The sequence below is a fragment of the Balaenoptera musculus genome, chromosome 3 (assembly GCF_009873245.2).
Source record: "Balaenoptera musculus isolate JJ_BM4_2016_0621 chromosome 3, mBalMus1.pri.v3, whole genome shotgun sequence".
In the NCBI taxonomy this organism is placed as follows: Eukaryota; Metazoa; Chordata; class Mammalia; order Artiodactyla; family Balaenopteridae; genus Balaenoptera; species Balaenoptera musculus.
In genome coordinates, this window is record NC_045787.1 from 158931665 (window position 1) to 158946223 (window position 14559).

The 14559-nt window shown below is 48.8% G+C and overlaps 1 protein-coding gene across 7 annotated transcripts in view; it reads left to right on the forward strand.

Annotated features, from left to right (window-relative positions):
* The window catches only part of UNC13A (unc-13 homolog A), a 66604-nt gene extending 61569 nt beyond the window's left edge, over positions 1-5035 (forward strand). For all 7 annotated transcript variants that reach the window (XM_036848803.1, XM_036848806.1, XM_036848807.1 and 4 more), the window contains one exon: positions 1273-5035. In XM_036848803.1, the coding sequence (XP_036704698.1) occupies positions 1273-1573 (301 nt within the window). In that variant the 3' untranslated portion in view covers positions 1574-5035. The remainder of the gene's footprint in view (positions 1-1272) is intronic.
* Positions 5036-14559: the final 9524 nt, after the last annotated feature.

A 14559-nucleotide genomic window follows, 5' to 3' on the forward strand; every position in this document is an offset into this window, starting at 1 on the left:
GGGCTATTGGGGCAGGTCATCTGGAGGAGTCTGCTCTGGGGGACAAGAGTGGAGTGTGGCTTGGTCCAGGTCATGCGGATATGTGTCATATGGGCAGGGCTGTGGTCACATCTAGGTGGGGCTTCCTAGGTCAGGGGCATCAGGGTCTAGAGGAGCAGATGATTTATGGGGAACATAAACAAGTCTGATCAAGATGTACAGAGGGGTTATCTGGGGGTGGGGGTGAGGGTCGGCGGATCTTTGGATCAGGTGTGAGCCTCACTGGGACAGGGTAACATTGGGGGGTGTTCTTGGGGGACAGAGTACAGTGGGGTAAGGGTGCATCAGAGCTGGGGGGAAGTGGGGGCGCCTGAGGGACAGGAGCCTGGCCAGTCCTGTGAGGGGAGAGCTCTTGGTCAGAGGACTTTGGAGAGGTAGGTCACCTGAAGCAATACTTGGGAGCGAGAGCACCGCCTAGGAGGGGGCAGATGTCTCCTGGGGTGGGCCAAACTAGTTGAGGGCTAGGAATGTAGCCTGGGCAGGAGATGCAAGGGATCGGTGTGCGTGTAGCCTGAAAGAAACGAGTTCTTGACTAGCCAGCATCAGGTCAGGACCCAGCGGCACTGGGGACTTCGTAGCCTGGGGGAGGGGGAGGAGTGCTGGAGTGGGTAGTCACTCATGGTGAGACATCTTGGCAGGGTTACATGGAGAGGCATCTTGGGTGTAAGAAGGGTAGGCTAGGGAGCAGGGGGGAGGGGTCACGTCAAGGGGAGAACTTGGGTTCAGACGGGAGCCTGGTAAAGGGGCTTCTTGGTGTCATATCTGGGGTAGGGTGGTGGAGGCAGCAGCTCAGCTGGCTGAGAGTGTGGGTGCTGGTATCACGGGGCGGGAGCATGGCCTAGCCAGAGGAGTCTGGAGGAGGGGTCTCTTGGGGGTGGGGATGTGGCTTAGCTGGAGGCTGGGAGTAGTTTGATGGGGGCGTCCTTGGGTGAGGGAAGGAGGAGAGACTTGGCAGGGACAGTGCTGGGGATGGAAGTTGTCAGCTGATGTGGGCGTGTCCCAGCGCGGGGCTATGGGGCCGGACATCTGGGTCAGGGGTGGGGCCCGGCCTAAGTGGCAGGTTATGAAAATAGGAGGCCACTCAGTGTGGGAGTGGCCCACCTCAGAATGCCCCAGCTCAGAATGCCCGGGTGTGGGCCTGACGGGGGGGGGGGGTGGGGAAAGCGGGGATCACCGGTAGGGGCGTGGCTGGTCAGTGGGCGGGACCTGTCCTCACGCCCCGCCTTCCCACAGCACGCTGAGCGCCGAAGCGGGCCCGGAGTGCTATGAGCTGCAGGTGTGCGTCAAGGACTACTGCTTCGCGCGCGAGGACCGCACAGTGGGGCTGGCCGTGCTGCAGCTGCGCGAGCTGGTCCAGCGCGGGAGCGCCGCCTGCTGGCTGCCGCTTGGCCGCCGCATCCACATGGACGACACGGGCCTCACGGTGCTGCGCATCCTGTCGCAACGCAGCAACGATGAGGTGGCCAAGGAGTTCGTCAAGCTTAAGTCGGACACGCGCTCCGCCGAGGAGGGCGGTGCCGCGCCTGCCCCCTAGCGCGGGGCACGCAGACGGGCACCACTGCGCCTGCGCAGAGCGCGCGGGGCGGGGCGGCGCCCGCGCGCTGGGACCTCCCAGAGGGCGGGTCTGTGCGCTCTGTGCTGAGGTTGGGCTGCCCCGCGCCCTGGATTTAGTTCCCCCTCTGGGGAAAGGTGAATGGCAACGCCCCGCCCCCTCAGGAGGCCACGCAGTGGGGCACGAGGAAGGAAGAAGCCACGTCCCCCTACTTGAGGCCACTCCCCCAGCGTCTAGTGGGACTTTCGAGCTGGGATGGGAGAAAAACCCACCCCCTAGTAAGGAGGCCAGGTCCCAGGGCTCTGGTACCGGGAGGCTCTATCTCCTGCACCCTGGCAAAGCCATAAGATGGGTCCCCAACCCCTGGGGCCCAAGATCAATTTGCCAAGTATGGAACTCTCAGCTCCCTCGAGGGGCGGGCCCTGGGCAAGGGGCAGGGCTTCCTGGAGCGCCCCCTAGGGTGGTCTGGGGCCTGGAGGGACTAGGGTGGTGGTTGGAGGGCCCCCGGGTGTACCAGAGTCCCTTTTGATGTTTGTGCAAAAAATAAACAGGGAAGGGGGGAGGATGGAATTTCAAAAGCACATGCGCCCTTGGGCGCCCAAACCCTGGGGACCAAGGGGTCGGCTCTGGGGCACCCGCGCCGCCCCCACTTCCCTATGGGGGTTTGCCTCCCTTTTTCCCCCCGCATACCCAATCCTCATATCATAGAGTTCAACCCACCCATTTGACGACAAAACTGAGGCCCGGAGAGCTGCCTGAGACAATGCCGAGGGTCCCAGTGCCACACCCTCTCCCCACTCCCTTTGGCCTGTGTGCCCCATTGAAGGGTGGGCTGAGATCGGATGACCCGATACAGCTCCCCATTGCTGCTAACCCCCCTTAGGGGACCTCCCCCAACCCTTAAAGGGATGGGGGTCCTGGGCCAAGGCCCCCAGTGCCCCCTCCCACCTCTGGTTGCCAAGCAAAACCCCTGCCCTCAGCCCTTTCCAGTGGGACCCCAGGGGGAGATACCCTGAGAACTCTTGACCTCTTGCCAAAAAAGAGTGAAGATTTGGGATTCCCTGGACCCAGTCCCCTAACCCAACCCCTTCTTCCTCCCCCAGAATGCTCCAGTCAGGAAAGAACAGAAAGAGACCAGAAACTCTAGGGGTGTGTGTGTGTGTGTGTGTGTGTGTGTAAATATACAAACTTGCTGGGAGCTTCCTCCCCATAATCCCATTCATTCATTCAAACACACAGGTCACAGGATACCCCAGGTGGGGCCTCTAGCTGTCTGAAACTCTTCCTCCTGCAGGGATGTTGGGGCAGTTTGGCCAGAGTCAAATTTCCCCATTTTAGCGCATGCAGGCATTTTGGGAAACATTTTGGGAAAGGTTGGCACAGCTTATCTTTGCCCAGAATCTGCTTTTCCACGTTGGACTAGCGTGTGTATGCCATGGGATTTTTTTCTGCCAGAATGATAAATACAGGATTGTGCTGTGCTAGGGAGAAATTAAAACAGAGGGATGAGATGAGGATTAGCTGGGCTCTTGGAGTGGTGGAGGCAACATCAGATGGGGAAGGTGAGGGAGGGCTCTCTCTGGAGGTGAAAAGTGGGAAGGAACCACCCATTGGAGAGAAAAGAGCTCCAGGCAGCTGGAACAGCAGGTGCAAAGGCTAGGAGGCAGGCTGACTTGAAGCATAGCCAGGTCGGCGAGGCTAGAGCTGAGCCAGCGCGTGGGGTACTGGGGGATGGTGATGAGGTTGGGGACACCTGCAAAGGTATCAAACCAGGTCTTGTACGCTGCCCTGAGGAGTTTTGATTTTACCCTCAGAGGCTTAGAAGGACCCAGGAGATTTTAAAGCTGAGGAGGGTCTGATTTCAGGTTTTGGAATCTCCCTCTGGCTACGTCATGAAGAATGGACTGATGGTGCGGGGGAGAGGACAAAATGCTTTCAGGACACTGAAATTAATTTTTGGAAAGACTTTGGAGTATATATTTAAAACTCTGCCTTAGATGAGCCCCAGGGTCCCTGGGTACAGATGTCCCAGTTGTGCACTGCCGAGGGGTTGAGCATCTCTAAGGAGGCCATGTGCAAACTGAGTGTTGTATGTTTATGATAATGGTTTCCCCATCCGTGAACAAGAATCTGGAAGAAGCGACACTGTTTTCTAATTTACCTAGAAGTATTTGTGCGTTCCTCTAAATTCAGGCAGGTTGAAGTGACTGAAGGTTCTGAACCAGAGATTAGGACGAAAGTTCTCATTCAGGATGGTGGGGGAGGTGGGTCCCAGCCAGGGGCAAGGGACAGCCTGGGAGGTGGCTTGGGGAGAACATGGAGTCTTGGTCAAAAGGACTGAGAGGAAGATTTGAACTTCAGACCATCCAAGAGGTGGAGGTGGGCTGGGCGGTTCACTTGGAGTTGAAAACACCAGCAACACCCAAAGGGGAGGTAATCTGTGATCTGGGGTGGGTTCTGAAAGATTTTTTGGATGACTAGCAGGAAAAGAGGGAGTTGAGCTTCTGCCGGAGAGAGCCAAGGTATTTCCCAAAAGATTCATTGGGAGGCTCTCTGATCAAAGCGTGTGTGTTTGTGTGTGTGTGTGTGTGTGTGTGTGTGTGTAGGATTCCCCAGCACTGGCCCAGGCACATGGAGGAAGCCTCAGGGAGTATTTGTCGAATGACACTTTCTGACTCCCAGGCTAGAACTGTTTTGGAAATTTCCTCCCTCTTCTTTCTCCCAGAGAACTCCTACTCATTCCTCGAAACTCATCACAAATTTTCCCTTCTGTAGAAAACCTTCTCTGATCCCCCTCAGGACTTCCCCAGCCTCTGTCCCTCCTCCTCTGTCTGTCCCTTCCCCAGCCTCTGTCTCTGGTGCCATGGGGCTAGGGGTGTCTGTGAAAGGCTCTCTGGGCACAGGGGGATGGCAGGGAGGGGATGCCTAGTTGAATTATGTCTCGGGCAGGGGGTTCTGTGTGTGCCCATGCATCCACATGTGTGTCTGTCCATACCAGCCTTCCCCTCCCACACAGATATGGGCACTCAGGAGATCTTCCAGCCAGACTGGCTGAGCCACAGGGCACAGGGTGAAGAGAGGACGAGAGGGGACTGGAAGTGCTTGAAATCAGGATGTCCCTGTATTGGAATAAGGAACAGGGCTTTCCCCAAGGCCACTCAGCATTAGATGATACCTTTGGGCTTTCACCACTTCACCTGAGGTTCCTGGGGTTCTGGGCCCAGGTGGGGTCTTGGGGTTGCATTTGGACCTTACTCCATGCCAGGAGCTCGCCCCAGATTTCCATGGATCAGGGAAATAATAAAGTAGGCTTGTACTGGGATTGGGGGGATGTAACATTGAGGGACATCTTGGACAGAGCCAATCCCCCCTCAGAAGGGACAGAGACAGAGTAAGGACACAGAGAAGAGCAGGGAGGGAAGGAGAGAAGGGGGGACAGACAGAAGAACAAAGGAAAAAATCAAGAGGGTAAGATCACGCCAGATAGGGACAGCCAGAACTTTGAAATGGAGAGAGAGAGATTCAGAGATGGGGAGATGCAGAGACAGAGAAGGGAGAAAAAGCAAAAACAGGTTTCTAGAAGGAAGAGGGTCCCCTGCTCTCTCTGGCTCTCACCAGTCTGTCCTCGAAGGATTTACCTAAAATGAGGAGGCGCCCAAGTCCTGATTCTCAGGCATCACAGCCTGAAACCTCACCATGCCTCCATCACAGATGAAAAAAAAAAAAAAATTAGCCAACTAGAAATCCTTGGGACCTCTCTCAGCTGCGACCTCAGAGACCTTTCTGTCCCCCCCAGCGCTGTCCATCTTACAGGTGGGAACACTGAGGCACGAGGCAGAGTGGAGACAGCCTGGAGTTGCCCCAACTCTGCTGTGCAGGCAGAGAATGGGGGAGCTCACTGGGGGGCTGGTCCACATCATGACCCCTGCTGTCCCCTGAACATCCTTTCCTAAGTATTGTCAAGGACCAAAGTCGTTTTCACTGATACGTGTTGCTCTTCTCTTTGCCTTTTATTTTTTTTAAAGAGACAAATCAAGTTGATGGTGTTAGGTAAGACTCCCTCCATCTTCCCCCTGACCCCCACCCAGCCACAGTGGCTCTCTCCAGGCACAGGTCACAGGCAGAGGGTCCCTATGCATCCCCGGCCACACAGCCAGGGGGATTCAGACCCCAGCCCTGGCCCCGGCCCCCTAAGACCCCCCCCAAACCCGGCCACGCAGTCCAGGGAGGTTCTTCCTCCACACTTCTCTTAGCATGTGATTGCAAATGTGAACTCAAGACGCTGTTTGTCTGTTTTAATTCCATCCCGTTGGTCCGGCATCTGCACAGATGCCCCCATTTCTCTATAAATATGTGACTTGGAACAAATGTTGAAAATCAACGAGAAGTGGTCATGAATGCATGGTGTTGAGATGTTTTGCACTATTCTGAATTTTTGGTCTCTGTAAAAATATTTTATTAACAGCAGACATTAAAAAAAAAGCACACAGCCTCAGATGCATGGTGGCCTCCTTCCCTCCCCTATTGGCAAAAAAATCACGTAGCATCTACGATGAGCAGCCACTGCTGAATACACTTCCCGCCCGCGAACGCAACTCATTACAACTACCATGGTCCCATTTTACAGAGAAGGAAAACAGGTCCCAGGGGCAGAGCCAGGATCTGAACCCAGGACACTGGGCAGCTGTTGCTTTTTAGCTCAAGCAAGTTAGGACACAAATGCCAGGGACACACTCAAATTCCACCCACACCCCCATGTTTGGAGGTGTTCTGTTTCATTTTTTTGCTGTAGCAGGTGAGAATCTCATTTCATAAACTTGGATGTGCAAAGAAGGAAGCTTCATTTTTCTACACCCGAATTTGACTTCTCTTTTGAGCCCCCATCCCACCAGGGAGCAGAAACGGAATCTTATTCAGCACAGGATTTCCTCCTAAGATCTGGAGTTGTTTCCACATTTGAGTGGCCAGGGCAGGGGCCATGTGATCCATCACTGGGAGTGAGTCTGATGAGTGCGTTTGGCTGCAAGTAAGAGACACAAGGACTAAAAGAAAGGGACTTTCCTGGCGGTCCAGTGGTTAAGACTCCACGCTTCCACTTCAGGGTGCACGGATTCGATCTCTGGTTGGGGAACTAAGATCTCACCTGCCACACAGTGCATCCAAAAAAAAAAAAACTACAACAAACACAGGGATAACCCATAGCTCAGCAACTCTGCCCTCAAGAGACTCTTGCACATGGGTAAGATTGGAAGCAGCCTCAACGCCGTGGTATCTTCACAAAGGGAGAATATGATACAGGTGTGAAGTGGATGAGCCACAGGTGTCTGCATGACGTCAGAAGGGGTAGCCTGCAGGTCTTGAGCTTCCCTGCATATTCTTGCTGACTGTGCCAGACTACAGACCTATACTTCTCCCAAGACCAAGCCGTTTCCGTAGCTAAGCACATAGGCTACTCAGCATGACTTTTTTTTTTTTTTGCCGCACGCTGTGCAGCATACGGGATCTTAGTTCCCCAAACAGGGATCGAACCCGTGCCCCCTGAAGTGGAAGCGCGGAGTCTTAATCACTGGACCGCCAGGGAAGTCCCCCCCACAGCATAACTTCTGAGTAACTGTTTGATCCCTGATGGAGGGAAGCTGGCTTGTTTGCTGCCTTCTACAAAAGGTGCTCAGCCCTTGACCCTGTGTCCCTCAGCATGTGGGGTCCATCGTGTCACCCATGGGGCTTGGGGACTGAGGCTCATGTTGCTTGCTGCCCTGTGAGGAATAAACCGTCTTGCTCTGATGCACTGAGTCCCACAGTTGACTCCAAACCTATGGATGAGGGACAGGCTTACTTCTCTAGGAAGTGAGCTTCTTCATTCTGACAAATGACATGAATGAAGTGTGATATTGAGTGAAAAAAAAGTCCCAGAAGGCTTCAGAGAGCATTACACTACGTTTATAAAGCTCAAAAGACATACAAGATACATCCACAGAGATTTTGTTTAAGGATAATTGTGTGATTAATAAAAAATAATAAGCATAAAACTAATGGTTAAAAAATTGAGGATTCTACCTCATACACATCAGGCTACTATCAAAAAACAAAAACAAAACAAAACAGAAAACAAGCATTGACAAAGACGTGGTGAAATTGGAACCTCTGTGCACTGTATGTGGGAATGTAAAAGGATATAGCTGCTGTGGAAAACAGTATGGTGGTTCCTCAAAAGATTAAAAATACGGAATGTAAATTGGTGCAGCCACTATGGAGAAGAGTATGGAGGTTCCTTTAAAAATTAAAAATAGAGTTACCATATGATCATGCAATCCCACTTCTGGGCATATATCTGGAAAAGACAAAAACCCTAATTCAAAAAGATACATGCACCCCAATGTTCATAGCAACACTATTTACAATAGGTAAGACATGGAAGCAACTTAAATGTCCATCAGCAGATGAATGGATAAAGAAGATGTGGTGTATATATACAATGGACTATTACTCAGCCATAAAAAGAATGAAATAATGCCATTTGCAGCAACATGGATGGACCTAGAGATTATCATACTAAGTGACGTAAGTCAGAAGTAGAAAGACAAATACCATATGATATCACTTATATGTGGAATCTATAATATGACACAAATGAACTTATTTACAAAACAGAAATAGACTCACAGACATAGAAGACAAACTTATGGTTACCAAAGGGGAAAGGGGGGTGGGGATAAACTGGGAATTTGGAATTAAGAGATACACACTACCATATATAAAATAGATAAACAACAAGGACCTACTGTATAACACAGGGAACTATATTCAATATCTTGTAATAACCTATAACTGAAAAGAATCTGAAAAAGAATATATATATAAGAATATATATATATATATATATATATATATAACAGAATCACTTTTTCTGTATACCTGAAACATCGTAAATCAACTATACTTCAATTTAAAAAATTAAAAATAGAATTACTGAATGATCCAGCAATTCCACTTCCGGGTATATGCCCAAAAGAATAGAAAGCAGGGTCTCAAAAAGATATTTGTACACCCATGTTCATAGCAGTGTTATTCACAATAGCTAAAACATGGAAGAAACCCAAGTGTCCATCATCAGAAGAATGGATAAGCAAAAATGTGGTCAATGGAATATTATTCAGCCTTAAAAAGGAAAGAAATTCTGCAATATGCTACAGCTGGATGAACCTTGAGGACATTATGCTGAGTGAAATAAGCCAGACACAAAAAGACAAATACTATATGATTCCACTCATACGAGGTACCCAGGAGTAATCAAAATCATAGAGACAGAAAGTATAATCGTGGTTTCCAGGGGTTGGGGGAAGGGGAGAATGGTGAGATAGTGTTTAACAAGTACAGAATTTCGGTTTTACAAGTGAAAAGAGTTATGGAGATGGATGGTGGTGATGGTGGCACAACACTGTGAATGTATTTAATACCACTGAACTGTACACTTAAAAATGGTTAAGATGGTAAATTTTAGGTTATGCGTATTTTAACACAATTTTTAAAAATGAAGGATTGAAAAAAAAGAAACACAAAACCAAGGGCAGTGATTGCCTCGGGGAGTGGGGGAGGCAGGGAGGTGGGAACAGGGAGCAGGGAAGTGTGTGTGATGATTTTGATGAAGATCTAGTGCTTAGTACACAATGCCATGTGGGCCTCTGCACAGGACAGCTCACAACATGGCATCTGGCTTCATCGGAGAGAGAGAGAAATCCCAGTCCTTTGTAACCTAATCCTGGAAGTGACATCCCATTACTTTTGTCATAATCTATTGGTTAGAAGGGAATCACAAAGTCCAGCCCACGTCAAGGGGAGAAGATTACACAAGGGCTTGAAAACCAGGCAGGGATGATTGGGGGCCATCTCGGGGGTTCCCTAACTATGGCCACATTCCCCTTGATTTCAAATTCCTGCCCTAACCCTGAGGCTTACAGGACTTTGGTTTCTGAGCCTGCGGCATTTTGGCCTGCTTTTTCTGCTGGAACAAATGCACTGGAATTGAATGACAATAGAGCACAACCCCCCATCAGAAATAAATTGGAAGGATAATCCTGCTACTGGTTTACAAGGGCTCCACTGATGATTTTCATTAAAAAAAAAAAAAGAAAAAGAAAAGACAGAAATGGAGTTTCTGTGTCAAAAAGTAAAAGTAAAGCATTTGAGGATCCTGGCCTACCCAACATGAAAGTATACACAAAACCCAACTCTGGGCGTATTAAAGATTTAAACGTGAAAAGCAAAATGATAAAGATTTTAGAAGTCAATGTAAGAGAATAGCTTCATGACCTTGACACCAGGAAAAAAATTTAAACAAGACACAAAAAGCATAAAAGGAAAATACAGGAAAAGATGATCAACTCAACACCATAAAAATGAAGAATTTCAGTTCATCGAAAGACACTGTGAAGAGAGTGAAACGACAAGGCAAATACTGGGAGAAGATATTTGCAACGCACGTGACCAAGAAAAGAATAGTATCTGTAAAGAACTCTGAATCAATAAGGGGCAGATCACATCCTGTTGAAAAATGCACTAAAGCATGAATAGGCATTTCCTGAATGGAAAACTTGATGGCTGATAAAAATATGGAAAGACACTCACCTCTCCTGGTAATCAGAGAGTGAAAATGAGAGCCACAGTGAAATTGTATTACCAGGGCTGACGTGGCCCTATGGGACCATCTTTCCATCTTGCTTCTTTCAGCTCAGGGTCCAAGATCGCTGCTCCAGCTGGTGGTAAAAGGGAAGGGTCTGAGGGGGGCAAATCTCGTCCCTTTAGGTAAGACTGAGAGGCTGTGACCATCACTTCCACTAGGAGTCGTCAGACCAGAACCTCATTACTGCATGTGCCTAGTTGCAAAGGATGCTGGGAAATGTATTCTTTGCCCTGAGCAGCCATTTCCCCAACCAAAGTTATAGTTCTATAGGAGAAAAGAATGCTTATTGGGGCAAAAGTAGAAGTTTCTACATGGTCCTACTGTATAGCACAGAGAACTATATTCATATCTTATGATAAACCGCAATGGAAAAGAATATTTTTCTAAAAAGAATGTATACATATATATGTATATGTATAACTGAATCACTTTGCTGTACAGCAGAAATTAACACAACATTATAAATCAACTATATCTCAATAAAAAAAATATTGATTATAAAAAAAACTAGACGTTTCTGCCAGCCGACCCAGCTCCCAAACTCATCCAACCAGGAGTCAACAAACTTTTTATGTAAAGAGTCAAATAGTAAACATCTTAGGCCATACAGTTTCTGACACCACTCTTCAACTCTGCCGCCGTAGCATGAAAGCAGACACACATAAATGAATGGCGGGGCTCAGTGCCCAGAAAACTTCACCTGGAAAAACAAGCAGCTATAGTCAAACAAATCCTTGTCCACACATGTTCAAGGCAGCACTGTTCACAATAGCCAAGGGTTGGAAACAGCCCAGATGTCCATCAACAGATGAGTGGATGAACAAAATGCATTCCATATAGTGGAATATTATTTGGCTTTAAAAAAGGAATGAAGCACTGATGCATGCTATAATGTGGATGAACCTCAAAAACATGATGAGTGAAAGAAACCAGACACAAAAGACCACATAGTATATGATTCCATTCATATGAAATGTTCAGAGGAGACAGAAAGCAGATTGCCAGAAGCTGCAGGGAGGAGGAACTGGGGAGTGACAGCTAATGGGTACAGGGTTTCCACTGGGGTGCTGAAAATACCCCAGAACTGGACAGAGATGATGGTTGCATAATTTTGTGCATGTATTAAATGTCACTGAATTGTACACTTCAATTGGTTACTTTGATATTATGTGAATTTCACCAAAATAAACACTAATAAATAAATATATATTTTTTAAAAGACGTGTAGCAGCTATGGAACACTGGATGAGAGTTCCTCAGAAAATTAAACATAGAATTACCATATGCTCCAACAATACATTTCTGGGTGTCTACCCAAAAGAACTGAAAGCAAATATGGAACAGATACTTGAACACCTATGTCCATAGCAGCTTTATTCAGAATAGCCAAAAGGTGGAAGCCATCCAAGTGTCCACTGGCAGATGAATGGATAAACAAAATGTGATCTATACTTACATGCAGTGGAATTGAGGCAGGAGATAGATGGACCCCAGGCTGAGCAGCTGTCCCCTGTGGACAGATAGATAATGGCAGGGGGAGAGAGAAGCTGAGTCCTGCCTGGATAAAAGATAAAGAGACCACATATTTCTCATTCTTAAGGTCAGGGAGAACTTCCCGATACACAAGCCCAGAAAGGCTCCTCGGGGGCCAACAAAGGAGGTGGGGGGGCGCCACCCCATATTAGATGGTGTCAACCTTCCCACAGGCCTCTACGCTGGAATCCATCTTGGCTAAGAGATGCGCGTGCACACAGGGGAGGACCCTGAGTTATACCAAATACGGACTCAGAGCCAGGCAAAGCAAGACGATTGACCAGAGGAAACCCAGCAGAAATGCCCTGTATAAATGATCTGAACTACCACGAAGGCGCAACTCTCTCTCTGAGCCCACCCGTGCGTGTCTATTCACATGTACTCTTTTTTTCCTGCTAGTAAACACTTTACTTTTTTCACTACTTTCCGTCCCATTATTGAAATTCATTTCCACAAAGCAGACAAGCCAGGGACTTGTCACCAGCCACTGGCCCTCGTAGTCTGGGAGCTAGGATTCAGCGCTCTCACTGCTGTGGCCTGGCTTCAGTCTCTGGTCGGGGAAACTGAGATCCTGCTTCAAGCCACTGCCGGCCGAGGCCGCCCAAAATCAGAATATTATTCAGCCTCAAAAAGGAAGGAGATTCTGGCTCCTGCTACAACATGGATGAACCCGGAGGGCTTTATGCTGAGTGAAAGAAGCTACATACAAAATGACAATTGCTGTATGATTCCACTTATATGAGGTCCCTAGAGCCATCACATTCATAGAGACAGAGAGTAGAAGGGTGATTGCCAGGGGCTGGGGGAGGGGAGAACGGCGACTTAGTCTTTACTGGGGACAGGCTTTCAGTTTGGGAGGATGAAAAAGTTTGGAAATGGATAGTGGTGATGGCTGCACAACAATGAGAGTACATCGACTGCCATGAGATTGCACACTTTGATATGGTTAATTTTATGTTACCTGAGTTTCATCTCAATAAAAAAACCGCTTTTTTTTTAAACAACAAAACATGGCTGGCCAGATTCAGGCCATAGTTTGCCAACCCCTGACTTAATCCATTCTTCTTCAACTTCCCCTCCTGTTTCTCCCCACTTTTCCCAACCTTAAGATAAACTCTAGCACCGCCGCCCTTATGCTCACCCCACCCTCCAGTCTCACCTGAACCCTCTGGTTCAGCCTCCCCCCCCCCCCCACCTTAAACTACCGTAATCCCGCCCCCACTATTTACCCAAGCCTCCTCCTCGCGGCACCTGCCAACAGGGCAGGACCACCCAGGGAATGTCAACAAAATGCACAGTCAGTTCCTGGAGGGTGTAACACAATTATGTGATTCACGACCTACGTAAGATTACATTTCATTCCATAATTTGTTAGATTGCATTATAATTATTCTGCTCCTAACCCTGCAATTACATAGAATGGTTGCTATGATTACGCAGCCTGCAATTACACCATCATTCTTACCATCACCACAGCGTACAGTCATAAACGAGGGGGAGTGGTGGGTTGACGTCAGCACCCACTCCCACCCAACCCCTTTCTGGGCAGAAGCTGCACACTGGAAGAGGTCCCTGCAGCTGTGCCTGTGCTCCGGTCCACCGGCCAGAGGTGTCCTGGGGGCGGTTTGGAAGGCAGAAGAAACCGGAGCTGTCTTGGTTTTGCTTCCTCTTCACTGGGCCGGCAGCAGGGCATGGAAGCATCTGATAGTTTGGAATCCAAATTCCCTTGTTCAGTGACAAGCTTGGAGGGCACTGAAAAGCAGTTGTGATGGAGGCGAAGACAGCATCCTATTCCTGAATCACAGAGACAGGGTGTGTGCCCCAAGTTGGAGGTTGCAAGGACCTCCCGACTGTCCGCCTTCTGTGAGCGTGGGGCGCCTCAGTTCCCCCGGTGAGCCAGTTCTGTGGAGTCATTCCTGTATGAATGTTCTAGAAGGAAGGATGCGGTTCTCCCGGATGTTCAGAGAGCAAAGGGGAGATCAGAGTTAGATAACTGGATGGGGCATCGAAAGAAAACTCAGGTTCCCAGGCACCACCTCCAAGCTTCTGACCCCTTCAGTCTGGAGGCAGAGCCCGAGAATCTACGTTTGAATCAGAGACATTTCATGGCAAAGGAAATTTCACTCATGCCACGAAGAAGACTCTTCTAGAGACTTCTGTCCCCAAATGGCTGAATGGAATTGGGTGTAGGGACTGTGGACTTTTGGGGCCGGATCATTCTTTGTTATGGGTCCCCCCTGTGCACTCAGGGAATTTAATTTCTGTCCACTAGATGCCAGGAGCACCCACCCCCAGTCATGACAACCAGAAACGTCTCCAGACATCGCCAAATGTCCCTGAGGGACAAAATCCACGCCCCACCCCCAATTGAGATCCACCAGGTTAAAATAAGATTTGGAAACATAACATGTAACGGTAACACATGAGAAACGACTCCAGTGTTCTACGAGAGGAGACTGGTTAATAAACTGGGATCATCCACCCTCGCAGATACATGATGAATAGCTAAGATTTAACAAGAAGAGAAAACATGGCAGCCTCTACTGAAACTTCAAGGGCGCATTTCTGTTAACCCAGCAATCCCACCTGTATCAACTTACCCAACTGAAATAAACACTCCAGGAGGAAAGATGGATTGTATAATACTGTTCACTGCCAGGCTGTGATATTCTTCCATCAGGATGATTGAATAAATGCTGGTCCATCCTGATCACAGCCTATTTTATTGTAACAATCCAAAAAGACCTGGTAGACA